The sequence below is a fragment of the Cavenderia fasciculata genome (genome assembly GCF_000203815.1).
Source record: "Cavenderia fasciculata unplaced genomic scaffold Scf_ET2XIPL01CNAVH-3, whole genome shotgun sequence".
Classification (NCBI taxonomy): Eukaryota; Evosea; class Eumycetozoa; order Acytosteliales; family Cavenderiaceae; genus Cavenderia; species Cavenderia fasciculata.
The window spans coordinates 672896-692133 of NW_004457723.1; the positions used below are offsets into that span (position 1 = coordinate 672896).

At 34.7% G+C, this 19238-nt stretch overlaps 4 protein-coding genes across 4 annotated transcripts; 3 read left to right on the forward strand and 1 right to left on the reverse strand.

The window, feature by feature from the left end:
* Nucleotides 1-13: 13 nt before the first annotated feature.
* On the forward strand, nucleotides 14-12798 carry DFA_07112 (uncharacterized protein; the record flags this gene model as incomplete). The annotated part of the gene is made up of 9 exons (XM_004366923.1): nucleotides 14-31; nucleotides 293-445; nucleotides 561-1239; nucleotides 1303-2941; nucleotides 3014-3197; nucleotides 3265-9412; nucleotides 9527-9786; nucleotides 9860-11430; nucleotides 11502-12798. The coding sequence occupies 9 exons, from the start codon at nucleotides 14-16 to the stop codon at nucleotides 12796-12798; spliced, it is 11949 nt and encodes a 3982-aa protein (XP_004366980.1).
* A 111-nt stretch (nucleotides 12799-12909) lies between these two features.
* Nucleotides 12910-14856, reverse strand: DFA_07113 (uncharacterized protein; the record flags this gene model as incomplete). Its single annotated transcript, XM_004366924.1, has 5 exons — nucleotides 12910-13088; nucleotides 13168-13290; nucleotides 13366-14259; nucleotides 14330-14435; nucleotides 14509-14856. The coding sequence occupies 5 exons, from the start codon at nucleotides 14854-14856 to the stop codon at nucleotides 12910-12912; spliced, it is 1650 nt and encodes a 549-aa protein (XP_004366981.1).
* A 1622-nt stretch (nucleotides 14857-16478) lies between these two features.
* Nucleotides 16479-17222, forward strand: DFA_07114 (LIM-type zinc finger-containing protein; the record flags this gene model as incomplete). The annotated part of the gene is made up of 1 exon (XM_004366925.1): nucleotides 16479-17222. The coding sequence occupies one exon, from the start codon at nucleotides 16479-16481 to the stop codon at nucleotides 17220-17222; it is 744 nt and encodes a 247-aa protein (XP_004366982.1).
* A 275-nt stretch (nucleotides 17223-17497) lies between these two features.
* Nucleotides 17498-19214, forward strand: cdc73 (RNA polymerase II complex component; the record flags this gene model as incomplete). The annotated part of the gene is made up of 5 exons (XM_004366926.1): nucleotides 17498-17739; nucleotides 17841-18095; nucleotides 18161-18323; nucleotides 18413-19009; nucleotides 19113-19214. The coding sequence occupies 5 exons, from the start codon at nucleotides 17498-17500 to the stop codon at nucleotides 19212-19214; spliced, it is 1359 nt and encodes a 452-aa protein (XP_004366983.1).
* Nucleotides 19215-19238: the final 24 nt, after the last annotated feature.

The following is a 19238-nucleotide window of genomic DNA, read 5'->3' on the forward strand; positions in this document are numbered from 1 at the left end:
TGAGAAATAAAATATGAAGTTCCCAAATATTGCATCTCTCCTACCGACCTCCTCTACCTTCTTTCTTTTCAATCAACAAGCTTTACTTTGTTGTTGGAAGAGGGGGTTTAATTTAACCCTACCCAACTTCTTTTTAATGTGTGTTAACCTTTCCTTTTCTTTTTTCATTTTGAGGGGGGCAACCAAGATGGAGAGTGGTGGGTGGTCATTGTTATTCACTCCCTCACCATCATATAATAATTTAATACCTAAAACTTTTTAATCGAACAATCAATCATCATTATTACTTCAGATCAACAACAACAACAACAAGAAAGAAGAAGACAAGACGGAGATGATTAATAAATCGACAGATGCGTCTTCAATGGCAGCATCTGCAAATAACAACAACAACAATCAATCATTGAATATTAATGATATCATACCTCTTTCAACTATCATTTTGGTATGTATCTCTGGAGATAAAGATATGATATCTTTGCAAAGAAGAGAAGAGTTATATTAATTTCCTTTTTTTTCAATTTTTGTTTTGTTTTCTTTTTTTTTTTTAAACTTTCAAGGGAAAAGACAATATTGAAGATGAAAGTAAATTATTGTTAACTGGGTTAATTGGAAAGATTGAATGGTCAACTTCACAACAAAGTAGAGTGAATGTACAGAAACGTAGAATCGGTAAATTCAAGTCACTCTTGGTGATTGACATTTGCATCGAGAAGCAGCTTCAATCGTCGACGTTAAAGTGGAATGTCGAGGAAGATCAGTTTGACAAGTTTCAATCACTCTTTCAAGAGGCGTTCAAGTACTTGATTGACAATGACCCGTTGCTAGTGGTTGGCAAGTTTCGCTTAATTGTCGAGTTTTATGATAATCATCCATACTTGGCTTCATTCTATATCGATGATCAATCAACAAGTACTAGTACGACGACAACGACTATTCGATGTCTATTGGATTTGGATTGGTTAAATGAATGCAACAATGTAGAAGAGTTTGATCATTCCATCAAGATATTGACTCTATCTTTGGTACTAAAGTATTGGATAGAGTGTCATCGTGCAGTATCCTATCCTGCCAATGTTCAAAGAGATGCTCTTCATTCACTCTTTGGCTATATGTATAATTTACAAACATCAAATCATCCAAATTCAAATTCAAATACAAATACTTCCAATACTTCTACAACTTCTACAACTAGTACAACAAATAATAGTGGAGATGATCAAATAATTAAAAGATTTAGTAAATTTTTAATTCAATGTAATCAAAGGTTGATTATGGATTCATCACTTTTATTTCATACAGTCATGCAAGATATATTTGAATTGTATGATCAAATTCAACTATTGTTTAATCATTATAAATTAGACTATCCAATCAATTCATCCATGATTGAATATCTATTGTATCAAAATGATACTCCCCTCATTGTAAATAATATCAACCAAGATCATACACATGCCACCTCATCAATATCATCATCAACATCAAAATCATTATCATTTTCAAAAAATGATAGACAAGAATTAATTGATTTACTCGACCGAGTAGATACAAAGATATCAATGTATTTGGGACAAATACATATTGATTTACCATACGACCGTAATGCACTACGTCAAGCACTCGAGATTGGTGATACGACTGATCGTCGCCAAGCAAGTTATGAAGTGATCAAGACATTTAGTTCGAGTATCGAATCAAACAATGCTATTAGACTGTCGAGCAAGATTAGAGAGAGTTGGCTCAATTCTCCGGAATCGTCTGTTCAACCAGTGATTGTGGTTGGTCGTGAGAGTAGAGCCTTTTCAAACCAGGCTTCTCTCTTTGCCAGTGCTGGATACATTTGTATCAACGATTCTATTCGTGATGCCATTGCAACTATTGACAGATTGGCATCAGAAACAAATGTCCGTACCATTCTCAAGGGTTCTGAAGACGACTATCCATCTAGTATCCGACAGGATATAGTACAGGTGGTTGACAAACTAGCAAAAATGACTGTGCACTTGTCACCGGCAGTTGCACGTCTTCGTGGTCTCGTAGCGAGTGTGCATGGAGGGTTAGCACCATCGACACAGATTTACGGTGGTATCCAACATTTGCGTGAAGCACTCATCATCGTGACACAAAAGAGTATGGCGTCAATTGAAGAACTACAAAAATCAACACTTGCACGTTTGGTTGAAGGAGTACATCGTAGAAAAGGGTACCATTACCAAACACACAACTCTCAGCCGGGTATACTCGACTCTACCGGATTCAAGACATTGTATAATATCTTGGAATCGTTGTATAGTCGTGCAAGGGGTGCTATTTGGCTAGAAGTGTATCGTCTGGAAGATGCAATTGGAAGTGTGCCAACTGTACCATCAAGCTTTAGTGTTCTCCTCCAACGACCAAGTGTCAGTGGATCAGAACGTTTCAGAGCCAACGAATTGGAAGCCAAGAATGAACAAGAACAAGTTTTACAAAAATTGGTTCGTATAGGTGGTGCCAATCTCTACATGAGTCCGAGTAATGAATGGGTTGAGCATGCAACCGATATCATCGAGGCGGTACCACTCTTTATCTATGAAAAGACAATAGAGGTCGATGGTAAACACACCACCGTCTTTGAAGTCGACCAAGAAGGCTTGGAGCAAACCATCAGACAATTGGCCGAGCATTGGACCAAGAATATTCGTCTCACCATCCTCTCTGAACACTGTGCATTTGCCCGAGACATCATTTCAATTGCTCAAAATCAATCGGATCCATTTAGATTGTCGTTGGATGATATCATTGCTGTCACCTATTACATTGAATCAGAATATGATAATCTTGCTGAAAAGGTTGAAGAACTAATAGAAACTAATTGGAAACAATCAAATTTTATTACTAGAATTGAATCTTTACGTTTATTATTATTACCTTTAGATTTAACAAATGATGAAAAGTTTGAGTATGTTGAAAACAAAAAAAAAAGACAAAGACAAGATATTTAAAATTATAATTATATTTATTATTTTTCTAGATTATGTAAAGAGATTGTAACAAAATCAATTATAATATTTCAATCAATAACAAAAGAAAACAAAGACAGAATATCATTTATGGCATTTAAAAAACAAAGAAATCTACCTGCTTTTCATTTATTAACTACAGAGGCTCCTGGTCTAGTTGAAGGTTTTATTCAAGCAATTTTAGAAGAAGAAATGGTAAATATAAATATATCCTTTAATTAATTAACAATTAATTCTCATTCTCTTTTATTTATTTTTTTAGACATTAAAAAATATAATTGAATATCATAAATTAGAGAAATTGGTAAATGAAAAGATTAAAGAATATAATCAAGAGATTTCAAATTTTGGTAAAAAGGTTATCAATGAATTCAACTATACACCAATTGTTGAACAATACATGTCACAGCTATCAATCGATGAAAATACTGCCATTCTCAGAGTTGTAAATGATCATGTAGTCATTCAAAAACAAGTTTCATTATTAATCTTGTTAAATGATTTGGATAAATTAAATAACAACAATAATAATAATGATAGTAGTTTGGAATCAAAAAGAGTATTGGATATAATTAATCGATTAAATGGAGAGGAAAAGAATTTATATAATATTAGAAATAATGCAATTGAAACTATATTTAAACAAAATATGAATGATAAGGAATTCCATCGATTCAATCCACAACATATTCAAAGAGATTTGGATGATATCTTACAGGTGATACAAACCAATCAAGTCTATTTGGATGAATACAAAAATTATTTGGTTTGTGAGGCACGTCAAAAAGCATTGGAACAAGCTTCTGAAAAAGAGTATCCAGATCTCTGTCTGTTGGATCGTCAGACCAAGTTGTATCGTTCAAGAACTGCTCTCTCTCGTACTTGTGCACGTCGTGAAGTGATCTCTAAATACCAACTACACTATCAAATGACTAATCCTAGACTTTCGTGGTCTTGTGGTGCAGTCTTTTTAAACGAGAATTCAGATGAAATGTTGGTACGTCCAACTGGCAATAGAAAGAGATACCACTTTATCTACGGACCATCACGTGTCAACCTTGGAAAGGACGAGCGCAAGAGTGTCGAGATTTGGCCACAGTTTGTCGGTGCAACCGATCCACTTTGTGCCAAGCATGCCAAAGCGTTTTACTCGCTCATTAATCACCAACCGATCGTGCGAACCATCACCGCCGCTGAAAACCTCAAAGTGTCAGAGAACCAGTGGACTGCTCTGGTGCGGGCCGTTCGAAATGTCCAAGCTCTGTTTGTCGAGCGGTTGGGTGTGGGTGACATTGAAGATTTGGCATTCCAATTCAACCAGCGTGGAGGATTGGCAACTGCCGCCCAAAAAGAGTCAGAGGCATACATGTCTGGGCCGACTGCCGGCTACTGTATTCCAAAAGATCTGCTCTTTAAACTGTTTGTAGTCACTCATCAAGACACACGTAAACTGTCTCATATTGGTATTCCAAAACATCTACATCCAATGATTGTACAGTTGATGGTCGATGTCGCTTCGAAACAAGGTCAATTCCAATCGGCCAACGAATGGGAGAAATGGGTATCACAAACAATCTTGTCAAAAGAGTCGTTGGAGAAACGATTCTCATCAAGTGGTACCACCACTAGTGGTGACGATGCAGCTCAACAAATATCAACCTACTTTAAACAATATGTCGAGTTGAATGGTGGTGTTGTTTTGTTCCACTTGACAAAGTTGTGTCAGATTTTGGGATCGGTTGGTGTGCCATCGCCACTCGTTCGATTCGGTCGTGATTTGCATTCGGCGTTGTGGAGTGGATGGGCAGAGAAAAAGATTACGCTGGGTGGCGAGCAGGTCAACCGGTCGGTGGTGTTCCCCATGACACGAGAGATACCCGAGTCGGGCAAACTGTCGTCGCGACTCAACCCGTCGGCCGGTATTGCCGCAGAGGAGCAGCTGCGCGTACACTTGTTTGGCGTGTACAAGGGTGACGACGACCAAAAACCACCTCCAGACGTAAGATTTGCCTGGGTGATGCGAGCATTCCTTATTATGAGCGGTCACTATAAAGAGGTGGCATTGTCACTCGACGAGGAGGGTCAGACTGTTGCACGACTCAGTTGGCACGGTTTCCACCCCGACTCTACCGACATTGAGGATATCAAAGCACGTCAGTACTTGGCCCAACACTTTTTAGATGTAAATGACTTTGATCGTGCTGTTCCACACCACTGTCAAATGATCCAACATCTTCAACTACAATTCCCAAAGCATACGACGGTTGGAGACATTACAGTCACTGCCGTACCGGGAGTCAGCAGCGACGACCTTCTCGGGTTCTCTGCCGAGACACTGACACTGCTTGGCGAAGAAGCTGATCGCGCACAAGATATTCTCCGCGGTCGTGCGGGTATGTCGGTTGACCAGATGGCCGCCAACTCACGTCTGCACAACACGCTCGACGACTGGGCCGGCCCCCTCGCCAACCTCCCCCACAACGAGCTTAAAATCATCAAAGATGCCGTGGGAGCCCGTGTACACCCTCTCGCACTACGTTTGCGTGGGCCAGGCGACAACTTTTTGCGCGATCTTCAGGCTCAGGATGTTGTTGTCTTTTCCATCATCCATCCGCAGCTGCTCGCGCTCAACCCAGCACATCTACGCGACTTGATGCTCATCGGACGTCCCAACAGCGCCTTGTCGGCACTCGACCACATTTCGCAGGGTCGTCACCGATGTTGGTTCGAGAGAGACGTGATGTTGTGGTATGCTGCAGCACGTGCAATCGACCAAGACGGCAACCGTGTCGCCAAATGGACCGACCGAAACAAACTAGGAAGAAAAGCAGTCTACAAGGCATTTGGATGGGGTAACGATCATTACCAACCACTCCTAGGAACTGATCTCCGTGAGGAGGTCAATCGTCTAGAGAACCGTGCCATGTTTGTGTATGCCATGCTAGAGCAGATTGTCGGTATCGATGCATCACGTCAAGATTACAAGGACCGATTGGTGGCAATGGAAACAATGATGCAAGAGCAGTTGTTTAATCGATCCGCTGCTAACCGTGTAGGTGCGTCACCACTTACCCTTGCACCCGACCAGCTGCAACAAGAGATTGAAATACAAATACAATACGAACAACGTGTATTATTGGCAAACCGATTTAAAAAGCGTGATCAAACCATTAGAGAGTCGTTGGAAGAGGTGAGAGATGCTCCATTTATCCGTTCGATCAATCCTATTCGTTGGTTGGCATTGGGTGGCTATCTTTTGCTAAATGGTGCAGCTCCAAGATTTGCAAATAGAATATTAAATGTTGTTCAACGTGCATTTAGCCGTCTCAATCAAAAAGACCACATCTTGGATGAAACCAAATTAGAGTCATTCTTAGAGACTGACAAATCGGTTCAGTCGCTCATTGTACCAATGTTGGCAACATCAAAAGTACAACTAAAAGATCGCAAAGGAAAGATGTTTAGTGTCAAGGCAAGTGAAGAACATCTAGAGACTGCAGTCACTAGAAGAAAAGAACTCCAAATTCAATCTAAAAAGAATACAACTCTTAAATGGAGAGAGAATGGGTATCTCGCATCTGGACTACCACTCTATAGTAGTTTGACAAAAGTAGCCAGTCTAGATGTCATTGAAAAGACTTTATTAGCACCCATTAGAGATAATATAAAGTCACTTACAGATCACTTGGAAGTTAGAAACAATGAACATCATACATTACAAGAAGAAAAGATTTATAATATGATTGGATCAACACTTAATCAATGTATAAAGACATTATTGGCATTGGTTAAATTATCGAGTATGGATCATGCAAATGAACAACTGTTGGTTAAAACAATTGAACAACTTGGTAATCAAACCAAAGGAAAGGAAATTGACCTCAAATCTTGGGATCGTCTTATAGGTAGTTATGAAGAATTTGGTCTACTCAATCAACTCTATGAACAAGCTTACAAACACTTGTTTGGTGGTGACCAAGTTAGATGGTTGGAATTTACGGCAATTGGTTGTGAAATCATGTCGACACTGCTACTGTTTGAAAAGATGGCTGCACAATATCTTCTGACACCACTCGAAGATATCAATGAATCGGCATTATGGAGATCATTGGCAGAGTTTTATGCAAAGACTATTGATGATCATTACAGCGAGTATACTCCATGGGGTTTGGATCCAAAACGGTACCCTCGATTTGCCAATCTCTATTTTGACGATGTTGGTATCTTGAAGAAGCAATTCCAAGAGGAACAATACCGTCTCTATTGGAGTGCACATCGTCATCTCTATCCATTCATACGTGCTATTGTAATGAATAAGGTTTCGTCGATTAAAAATACTCTGTCAGAATCTGATCAAAACCAATTATTTGGTAAATTGTCGTCCAATGAACAAGTAGAGATTCAACCAATTGGAGCATCTGCGCCACACCAATACGAACAATTGTGGAGAGTGTATGGTCAAATACGTGAAATTGCATTTATTAGAAATGATGGATTCCAAATCCCACGTGTCTTTTCTAATCTCGATGCCAAAAAGGTATTGGATGTCACCAACAAGGTCAATCATGCATTCCTCAGTCCTGTTGGTAGAACTCATTATGGTAGAGCTTTAATGGAAGGTCCTACACTCAATGATAATCTATTTATAACAAGAGATGGTTCAATGGCTGAAATTCAAAATAACAGCAACAATAGAAGAGTTTTAACAATCAATGATGCATATATTTGGATATCTTTATCAAGTTATCGTCAACTTTTGGAAGAAGGAGAAGGAAATCAAAATATTATTGAATCAATAATAGAAAATGAAAAGAAAACAAAATATTTAAATATTTGGAGTGAATCTAAAGGTGTAATGATTGCAGCTAGATTCATTTCACCTGTTATTATTGGTAGTGTTGTAACGTTGCATCATCATCGTTTAGAACATCAACTTTCAAATGCTGGTTATCCAACCACCGACAAATCACCTTTCCTTTACGAGTTGACATACAACAAGTCGCTCTATCCATTGATATTCAATCCACCCGACCAGACTGGTGTTTTATTGCCACCAGAAATCGACTGGTTGCAAGTAGAGACACACAAGATCAACAATGACCAAAAGATTATCGAACGAATCAAAGAACGTCTTTTACCTTTTGTTCAGACCTACCCTATTATCATTGTAAAGGGTGCCGCTGAATCTGGTGCTAGAAATTTACAAAGATTCGATTTTAACAAGGATGATGAGAATGGTGGTGGGTGGGCAGAAACACTAAAGACTTGTTGTACATTTATTTTAAATGTATCTCGATCCCAAAATGTGGTCATTCAAAGGGCAATCATCTCATCACCATTGTTTTGGATGAGTCAATCGGCTATTGACAGAATGGTAACTAGACAAATCAACGATCATGGTGTTAGTGTCGAGTTGAATCGTCATCCCAAAGACACTGTCTATGGTACTCTTCGTATCATCATGTCTGCATCATCTCCAACCTCTGAACCGTCGTCGTATCAAGATAATATATGGAAGGCATCTCATCCAATCGCACTCAATAGTCTGCAAATTGCTACCAATGTCGGTCGTCAAGGTTCACTCGAGATGTTAACACCCGACATGCTATCAGACGCACTCAAAGACTTGTTTATGAAGCGTCTTGAAGAGGCTGGATCCAAAGTCATGCAATCAATGGTGCGATTTGGCCCAACCTATTGGAACGAACAGATTAAACTGATTGGTGACAACACGCTCGACAGCTACCACAAGAGATTCCCACATGTCAGAGAAAAGGATGCCAACGGTGTACCCATTTGGTGGCCTAGATATTTGATGTTGGACTTTATCGCCGAACCTATCTGGAAGGATAAGCGAACTGATCAACTGGTCAGTACCGACGACATTAACAATTGCTCTATTCAACTACTCGATATTGTACCTGCGTCGTCCAAGACTAACCGTGTCGAGTCTGTCTTTACACTTATTGATAATCGCAATGGAGCAGAGTTTGAAGCTCAGGTGGTAGACGTTAGATTCTGGCAATTGGAACCAAATGTCGGTATTGGTCTTTGGCCAAATTATTGGAAACGTGAATTAGAACATCAACAACATCTCGTTAAAACTGGTACCCAACCTGATATCCAATGGTCTCAAGTTGGTAAAAGTGATCGTATTGTTTTGGAAAACTTTTTAATAGTTGGTAAACAATTCATCTCCTCAATCCCAAATTTAAATAATGTAGAATTAAATTTTAATCATGATAATGAAGATGAAAATCAAAATCTACCAATTGAATCATCATCATCATCATCAAATCCAACTACTACTAGTACTACAACAACAAACATTTCTTCATCTTCCTCATCTTCAACAACTACAACTACAATTGATAAAATAATTAATAATAATGATTTAAATTTAGAAAAAGGTAAATAAAAAAAATATATTATCCTTTTTTTATATTATATAATATGTTTGTTTTTGTGTTATTAATCATTTTCTTTTTAATATTAAGGATTACCTGAAATTTATTTAAAAAAAGGGATTGATTTTATAAATGAAGGAATATTTGGAAAGGATTTAATTTCTTTAAATGATAAAACCAAGGAAAGAATTGTACAATATAGTTTGGATAGATTGACAAGTTTTAATCTACTTCCAACAAATATCGATATTTTAAATAATCCACTTTCCAATCCATACCATAGTTCTATCATTGAATTGGATGAAAAGGCACCAACTCTTGCCATCATTGTTGGAAAGTTTAAATTAATGCATAATCATTTCTATCCATTCATGTCTGTTCGTTGTCAAGAAAATAGACAACTAAACATAATTGGTATACATCATAGTTGGATTTAAAATTGAAAATAAGAAACCTCATGTTAACCGATGTATCACCATGTCAAAGGATGGAAACGAGTTGATTGAATTTTCATCACTACGACCAATCCCATTTGACGCTTGTTATCTCGTGGAACTACCAAATAATATTGCAGGTGAAGAAGTAATGTTTCACAAGAAACTAGATAACATGTTGGGAAGAGAATGTGGAATCCAAGTACTCAACCCAAGTGACACTAGTAATGAAACATGTGATGATAAATATTGGATGAAATCAAAGTTTACAAATCTCTTACCAGTCGCCACACTTGAAAGAGATAAATGTTTGACTGATTCTCATATCATCAAATTATTACCAGATTCAACAACTGGTTATATTGTTCAAGCTAGAAGAGGTACTACAGAATCTGAAAGTGTTCAATTTATTGGTGAAACGGATAAAGAATCGGTAGCAAATCAAATAATGGATAGATTCGATGGAAATGATCAAATATTGTCAGACGTGGAAGATGATGAATTATTAGTATCACCATTTGTAAAATCAATAGGATCAACTCCATTTGTTTTAAGACTAAATGCTTGTATTGGTGGATTAACCACATGTGCTGTGGTTCAAGCTGGTAGTAATCGAGAAACTATCATATCTCCTCATATTAGAGGTTCAAAATGGATTAGATTCTCATCCATCAAAGATATTCTTCAAGATCACAATGGTAAAAAGTTTAATTCTCAACATTGGCAAAGATGGTGTGACTTGGCTCAATCCATTCGATCACAAACCAATCTACCAATTGTTGGAATTGATTTTATTGTGATTGAAAATCAACTATCAATCATCCCACTGGAAGTTAATGCAAGACCTGGTAGTCTTGTAATGTCTGAACAACCAGAGTTTGATCAAAATGGTGATTTTATAGATTCTAAAATGATCTCTCCTATTTCAATTTCTTTCTTTTCATCTATAAATAATATTAATAATAATAATAATAATAATAATAATAATAATAATAATAATAATAATAATAATAATAATAATAATAATAATAATAACGATTCAAACACCAACATTACAATTCAACAACTACTTTTAAATCAATTATCAAATTTAGAAGAATTTAAAAGATTAGAGATTATTAATAATAGATATAGTTGTAATGAAAAGGAAAAGGAAAAAGAAGATGAAAGATATTTGGATAGATTTGAAATATTTAAACAATTGTGTCATGGAGCAATTGAAAATGGATTTGATCAAACTGTGAAATGTGTATTAATAGCTTCAAATGGTAGAGATCGAGTATTTATGGGTCATTCAGATCTAAAAGGTTTGGGTGGCTATACAATTGATGCAACCACTCCAAATGAAATTATATGTATTGCTCAAATTATCCAACGAACATCAGGAATGGGTCAAGGAGGAAACATTATATTAAATAATCAAGACCCTAATTATCCTTCACATCAATTCACAGTGCAATCAATCATTGAACTTGTACAAAATGACAAAGAGTATTTTTCAACTCACAAAATCCTACCAAAATTATTTGATAAAAATAATTGGTACAATTATATCAAGTCTTGTTTATCTTTTATTCTATCACCATTGTATGTATAGAAAACAAAAAAAAAAAAAAATTATATAATACCACCAACTAACCTTTTATACTTTTTTCTAGAAATAATTATAATTTAAATGATAAATTTAATTTAGATTTAATATTTAGATTTTCAGCAATGGGTAAATTAGGATTATCAACAAATGGTGGAGTTAGTTCAAGTTCAGCATTGACAGGTGCATTTAGTTTGGCCCTGAATAGTTTATTACAATTGAATCTTGGTATTGATGAATTGTGTAGAATGGATTATGGGGAATACTATTTGGGCAATAATGCTGGTGCTGCAGACAAGACATCACAGCTGTATGCAAAAAAGGGTGGTATATCAGTGATTGGATCGAATCCTGAAAGATTTATTAGAGCATTACCTTTGGCCCCTTGTATCGATGTTTTCATGGCAACTAGTCCAACACCTAGACTATCAACTGTTAGTGGTAGAAAATGGTTACAACTTCAATTGGAAAATGGGTCTCTCAAACCCAATAATGGACAAAGTACTGATGAATATTTAGAATCAATAGTAGAATGGGCCAATGGAATAATGAAATCTTTTGGATCAGATGTATTTATTACTGCTGTCAATATTTTAAAAGAGAGTACATCATCAAGTCAGATTGACCATAGTATAGTAACGAGTGGAATAGATAAAAATACATTGGAAATGATTCATACAATTCTCAATCGTTCACCATTATTGAGAGAATTGGGAAATAGAGGAGAATTGGAGAATTTAGATCCATCATACAAAGATAATCCAATCAAACGTTATAAATTAATTTATAGATTAATGAAATTATTACCAATACGTTTGGAAAGAGATCATAACAATACACCATTATATGTTAGACAATCAGCATTGTATGGATTATCAGAATTGGAAAGAGGTGATTTATATCAACAATTGATGAATCAATTAAATCAAAATAGTCAAGATCAAACATATGTTTATAAATTAATTAATATTATAAAATTAGCACATGATGGTGACAGACAAATATTGGATTACAGAAATTCATTCAGACCAACGCCCAATCAATGGTCAATTAAAGTAGATAATGACAGTATTGACGAATGGATAAAAGGATTGGATGAAAAGGACCAAGAGGATAGCAATGGACTAGCATATCGTGTTGGAGGATTCCAAAGATCACTGGTAGAGATTGATGAATTGGCAGATAAAATGCAAACACAATTTGGTGGGTTGGCAGCCCTAAGAATTGCAGCTGCAGGACTAGGTGGTAGTGTTTGTGTACACTGTCATAAATCAATTACCAATCAAGTTGTTCAATTCCTCGTTCAACACAATTATCAAATTCGTAAAGTTGATCCAAGTTGTTCATCCAATCAATTATTTTAAAATAAAATGTTTATTTATATTTCTTCTTATAAAAATATAAAGGTCTTTTGGTCGTTTTTTTTTACAAAAAGGTTTCTTTCTTCTTTCTTTTCTTTTCCTATTTCTTATTTCTTATTCATCAGTTCCTTGGAAAAGAGTTTCAATTAATTTAATAGAAAATGCAGATGATGCATATGGATGGAAATCAATAATAGTCGATAATGCTTCATCAACCTTTGGAATACCATTATATTGAATTGGAGTAAATGAAACTTCTTCCTCACTCTTTAATACTAATTCACCAATAATTGCTTAAAGATTAAAAAATAATTTTAATTAATATATTAATCCTTTTTTCTTTTTTACTTTTTTTTTTCTTACTATACATACATCTATCTGAATATTTTGGATTTGGATGTTTAAGAGAAATCTCAAATTTAGAATCTTTAATATGAGATGCTTCAATACAAGTCAAAACACGATAAAGATCAATTTCCTTTGAATCTGAATGAACTAAAAATAATATAGATAAATTTGGTTAATTATATATATATTCTATTTCTTAAATATTTTCTTTTTTTCTTTTACCTTTTTTAGAGAAATTATCATTTTCTGATTTTAATTTTTGTAATTTATCATTTAGAATCTTTTGAGTTTTAATTGCTTCTTGATTTTCTTTGATTCTCTTTTCCTCTACTTCATCCAATTGATCATTTAATTTCTTTTCAATGTCTGATATTTCAGCATTCTTTCTATCGATTAGATCGTCGCCAATAGACTTTGCCTTTCTCTCTACCAATTCAAACTCTTCTTGGTATTTACGTTTGCTTTCCTCAAACATGTGAGAGACTTGTTTTTCATAGGTAGCCTTCATCTCGCCAACCTTTCTTTCAAATTCCTGTTCTTTGAGTTTCTCTGATGCCAACCAATCATCGACCAATTTTCTTTTCAACACTTCAAATCCATTCTCTCTGTCGTGGTTTTCTCTAATCGACTCTTGAATACGTTGTGACAAGAGACCATTGTCCTCTTGCAACTTGGCAATGATGTTTTGAGACTCTACCAATCTATTTTGAGCCTCTGATGTGTTGGAATGAGCCACCAATTCAAACTCTGAACGTTGTTTCTCCATTTCACCTGCCAACACACTGTATTGTTTATTGGCTTCAGACAATACATCGGCTTCGTGTTGTTTGACCTCTTTGACTTGGCCCTCCAACTGCTTGACACGTTCAATGAGACCATCACGCTCCTTTTTAGTCTCTTCAATCACCTTGTCCAACTCTACGACCTTGGCACCCCATACCTCCTTTACTTGTTCAATCTTAAAGTTGGCTTCCATCTCTTTGTCCTTGGTAATCTTGGTTTGGTACTCTTCATAGTCACAATTGAATTTTTGTTGGAATGCCTCTCCCAATAATTTATTCTTTCCTTGCAGCACATCAACTTGTAATTTTAATTGTGTTATATATTTCTTTGAATCTAAAACAAAAAGATAGTAAGTATATTAACATAAAGTATAGAGAGTTTCTTTTCATTTGACTATAGTTACCAGTATCTCTTTTTTCAGCAGCAATTTTAAAATCTTCAAATAGATTCTCTGTATCTGTAAATCTCATCTTTTTAATTTGATTTAATTTTTCTTTTGTTTCAAGATACTAGTATGATACAAACAAGTAAGTAAATGTGAATATCATATTCAAATGTATTGTCTTCTTTTTTTTTCTTTACCTTTTTTTTATAATCTGTATTTGATGATAAAGATGGATTGTATGATAAAGATGATGATGAAGATGAAGAAGATTGAGATGATGAACCTCCATTTAATGCATGTAATAGATTTCGGAGTATATTTTCTTTGTTGTTTTGTTGATTTTCTTTAGCATTTTGATCGGCATTCTTGTGTAGAATGTGATCAAATTTAGATTGTAATGATGTTACTACGATCGTTCCATCGCCGTCTTGTTCCATTTCATCATTTTCATGATCTTCGATATGACTAGGTTCCTCGACCTGTTGTTGTGGTGATGGTGGTGGAATAGGTGCTTGTGTCCTTTTAGCTGTTGTCTTTCTAACCATTCCTTTCTATATTACTATAATACTATATGTATATTATATCTCCTGGAGATTAAAATGAACAAATATACACAAGCAAGAGTTGAAAACTCATTTAAAAATTTTAAAAAAGGAGGGAAAATATTCAAAAAAAAAAAAAAAAAAAAAAAGGAGCCAAAAATTGGATGATAATAACTTATTTGATTACTAATAACTAATATTAAGTATATAAATATATATCTATAAATATAAATACTTTAAATATAATTATTATTATTCATGTAAAATATTACTAACTATTAATCATTTTATGTCACACATAAAATCAATCAATGAATGATGGACTATACTATTATTATTATTATTTTTATTAATATGTCCTCCAAAGTCAAAAAGAGGGTGTTGATGGATTATATTACATTCAAGTGATAATGATCGATGGATGGTTTTGGTTTGCTCCATCGCAATCAAAATTATTAATAATACAACTCTACTCTAGCGAGTTGTGGTTTTGAATAGATAAAGAAGCCAGCCAACAACCCGCATCGAGATTTTTTGCCAAAGTAATTTTGGCTTTTGTTTTGTTTTTTTTTTTTTTTTTGATCGAACGCCAACAAAAGGGATCAAGATTTTTTGCAAAGTTATTTTAGCGCATTTATTTGTATCATTATCATCCATCTACTATCTTTTTATATAATAGAAATAATATTTTTGTTATATATTAATATATCAACTCTCGATTGTACCATTACCCCTACCAGATTAAAACTCTAGTTTTTTTTTTTTTCCTCCCACCCCAACAACAAAATATTATTAAAATGTCAAAGGTATTGTATAAGTATACTTAGAGTTATCAAGAACACAAAGAACACAATCAATCATCAAATTCCAAACAAATAAGAAAGGAGGAAGAAGAAGAAGAAGAGGAGGAGGAAGAAATGAATAAGTCTATTTTTGACATCCCAACCGATTCCAACACACAACAAACACATAAAGAATCTCAAACCAAACAAACAAACAAACGTTCTCCAACAACACACAAACTAATAATTTAGAGGTTAGAATCAATCAATCAATCAAATCAATCGATCAATGTTTTTCAAACACACAAAGACAGGCAACGCAAAAGTTTTGGATCTAATCGTCGTGCGATACTACTCAACTCTTACTCGCTCGTCAATTTTTTGTTTTTTTTTTTTTTTCTAATACCACCAACCCCAATTTTCCAATCCAACCCATCTGAAACTACCCCGATCCATTCGATTTCAAATCAAACCACTCAGTGTTTCCAACACACACAATCTGTCATTTCATTTGAAAATACAAATAATTGCCCATCCTCCACAATAATCCTATGGAATCGAATTGGTAGTCCAACCCAACCAACCAAACCACCCACACACTCGCATACACAAATGTGTAGTACACACACACAAAGACAAGTTTGTCGACTGTCTCTTACATTGTTTTAAATTGTAATCCGAAATTAGATTCTCACATTTATTTGTTTATTCTTTTTCCTCTTCCTCTCTTATTATTTTCATTTTTTTTTTTTTTCTATAAATACAAAATATATTATTTATTTTTTTTGATCAAAATATTTATATTAATACTCTCGAACCCTTTTTTTAAATTATATTTATAATATGGTGGAAATTAAAAAGTCATTTGGATCACAAGAAAAATGCGTTGCATGCTCAAAGACTGTATACCCAACCGAACGTTTAGCATCTGATGAACGTGTTTACCACAAGGCATGTTTCCGTTGCACTCTTTGTAACAGTACCTTGAAGCTTGGTAACTATGCCAGTATGGAGTCCAAGGGATACTGCAAACCATGTTTCAAGAAACTCTTTTTCACCAAGGGTAACTACAGTGAAGGTTTCGGTAAATTGAAGCCACAACACGAACACGATCTCAAAAAGGGTACTCCAACCGTCACTGAAGTCACTCCAGTCCCACCACCAGTCAACTCTACCAAGACTGTTGTCGAACCAGTTCGTGCTTCACCAGATGTTGTTACCAAGACCGCTCCAGCTCCAGCTGCTGCTGCCTCTACCCCAGCTGCCTCCTCTGCTGCCACCACCGCTCCAGCCAAAAAATACGTACCAAACACTTTCCAAGGTTTCACTCCAGCTCCATCCAAGCCGGTTGCCAAGGTTGCTGCTCCCAAGCCAGCTGCTGCCACCCCATCCAAACCAGTCGAAGAAAAATTATCCGAATTGGCTGTTCAAGAAGATGCTCCAATCGAACCAGAACAAGTTCAAGAAGATGCTCCAGTTGAACCAGAACAAGAACCAGAGCAAGAACAAGAACAAGAACAAGAAGAAGAAATTGTCGAACCATCAGTTGTTACTCCAGCTGAACCAGAGCCAGTCCCAACTGCTTAAATATCAAAAATTATAATATATATATATATAATATTTACATATGCTCCATAACAATATAATATAATAAATAAAATCAATTTGTATTTTTAATAATAATAATCGTAATAGTAATCATCATTAGTAGTTTGTGTATTTTTCCAAGTTCCTCCTCCTTGAAAAGTGGATTTTTTGTGTTTGAAAAAAAGGGATGTTCAAGAAAGAGAGACGAGGTACAGACACATGAATTATAATTCATTGATTTTGATATATTATAGATAGATAGAGATACGGAGAGAATGGGAGATCCTTTAACATTATTAAGAGATTATATCTCTACTAGTCAACAAATAGTACAAGAAGGAGATGATTATGTATTTGGAAAGACTAAATTCAACAAGAATACACCTACAGCCTTTAAATCGAGTACTGGTGGTAACTATACTCTACAAGCTGTTCATTTCTTTTATGTAAACCGTGATGTAAGTCGTGGTGTTTATGTTCTTCAAACTACTAGAGTTGGTACAAATGCTGTTGCTGTGTATGTATTAGATAGAGAGAGAAATAGATAGATAGATAGATAGATATAGATGATAGATGATCATTAACATCATATTCTTGTTCTTCTTCATCTTCTAATAGAAATGATAGAAAGAAATTATTAGCATATCTAGAGGGATCTAGTTTAGATATAGGTGAAGATATGTTTCAAGCACCACCTATTACTCAATCTATACCATCCTATACCTCTGATGCAATGGATATTGAAGATGTAGATATGAATAAACGTATTGGTGGAGAGATTCAAGAAATTGAATTAACATTGGATTTACAAACTGAAAAGGATTCACTTGCACTTAGAATTGATACTGTTAAATCAATCTTACCCGAAGGATAGTAAGAAGAACAAAACAAAACAAAAAAAAGAAAAAGATTACTAATAACCTTTTGTTTTGTTGTAGTAATGAAAATGAAAGTGATTTTATTGAATCTATAAAGAATAAGAGAAAACTTGGAAACTTGGAAAAGAATGGATTTGTTTTGGCCGATGAAAATGTAACAAAGAATATTGTACAAAGAGAAAAATTGGGTTCAGATAGAAGTTCTATATTATCAATTACAACTGTATGTTACAACACAACAGAATATTATAATAATATAATAATAATAATAATAATATAATAATAATAATAATAATATTTGTTATTTTCTAGAATATTGGGGATAGTATATTGGAAAGTTATAAAAAGTTTAAAAAAGAAGAAGAAGAAGAGAAAAAGAGAAAATCTCATGGTAAATCAGATCATCATCATCATGGTAAACCATCATCTTCATCACAATCATCCTCACAACAATCTTCATCTTCATCTTTGACTTCATCATCATCATCATCATCATCAACAAATATAAAGAATAGAACACCAATTATCATTGTACCATCATCAATGACATCACCAATTTCAATTTACAATGTAAAAGATTTACTTCAAAGCTCAAAATACATTTCATCGTTGGAGAAAAAAGAGGAAATGTCTGCACAAAATATTTCAAAACCATCCATGTCGTCGTTTGATCGTTTGGTTGGTACACAAAAGGTTGCCTACGAGGTATTTGATAATACCAGACTGCTGAAACCAGAGGATTGGATGAGAGTGGCAGCTGTCTTTGTTCAAGGTGAGGCTTGGCAATTCAAAGATTGGAAGTGGAGTAACCCAGTCGATCTACTTTCAAATGTAAAGGGTTATTATCTAAAGTATGATGATCATGCCACTCCAGATGTTGTTAAATCTTGGGATGTAAAAATTTTAAATGTAAATTATAATCACAAAAAAATAATATAATGATTAGATGATGATGATTCAAAAAATGATTATTAATAATCATTCCCTTCTTTCGTTTATTCAAAATTAATAGATTAGTAAACAAAAAAGACATTTGGATCAAACTGCTCAAATTGAATTTTGGAATTCATTTGATGAATATATTTTGACAAAGAAACCTTATTTAAATCATTAAAACAAAAAACAAAAAAGTATAAAG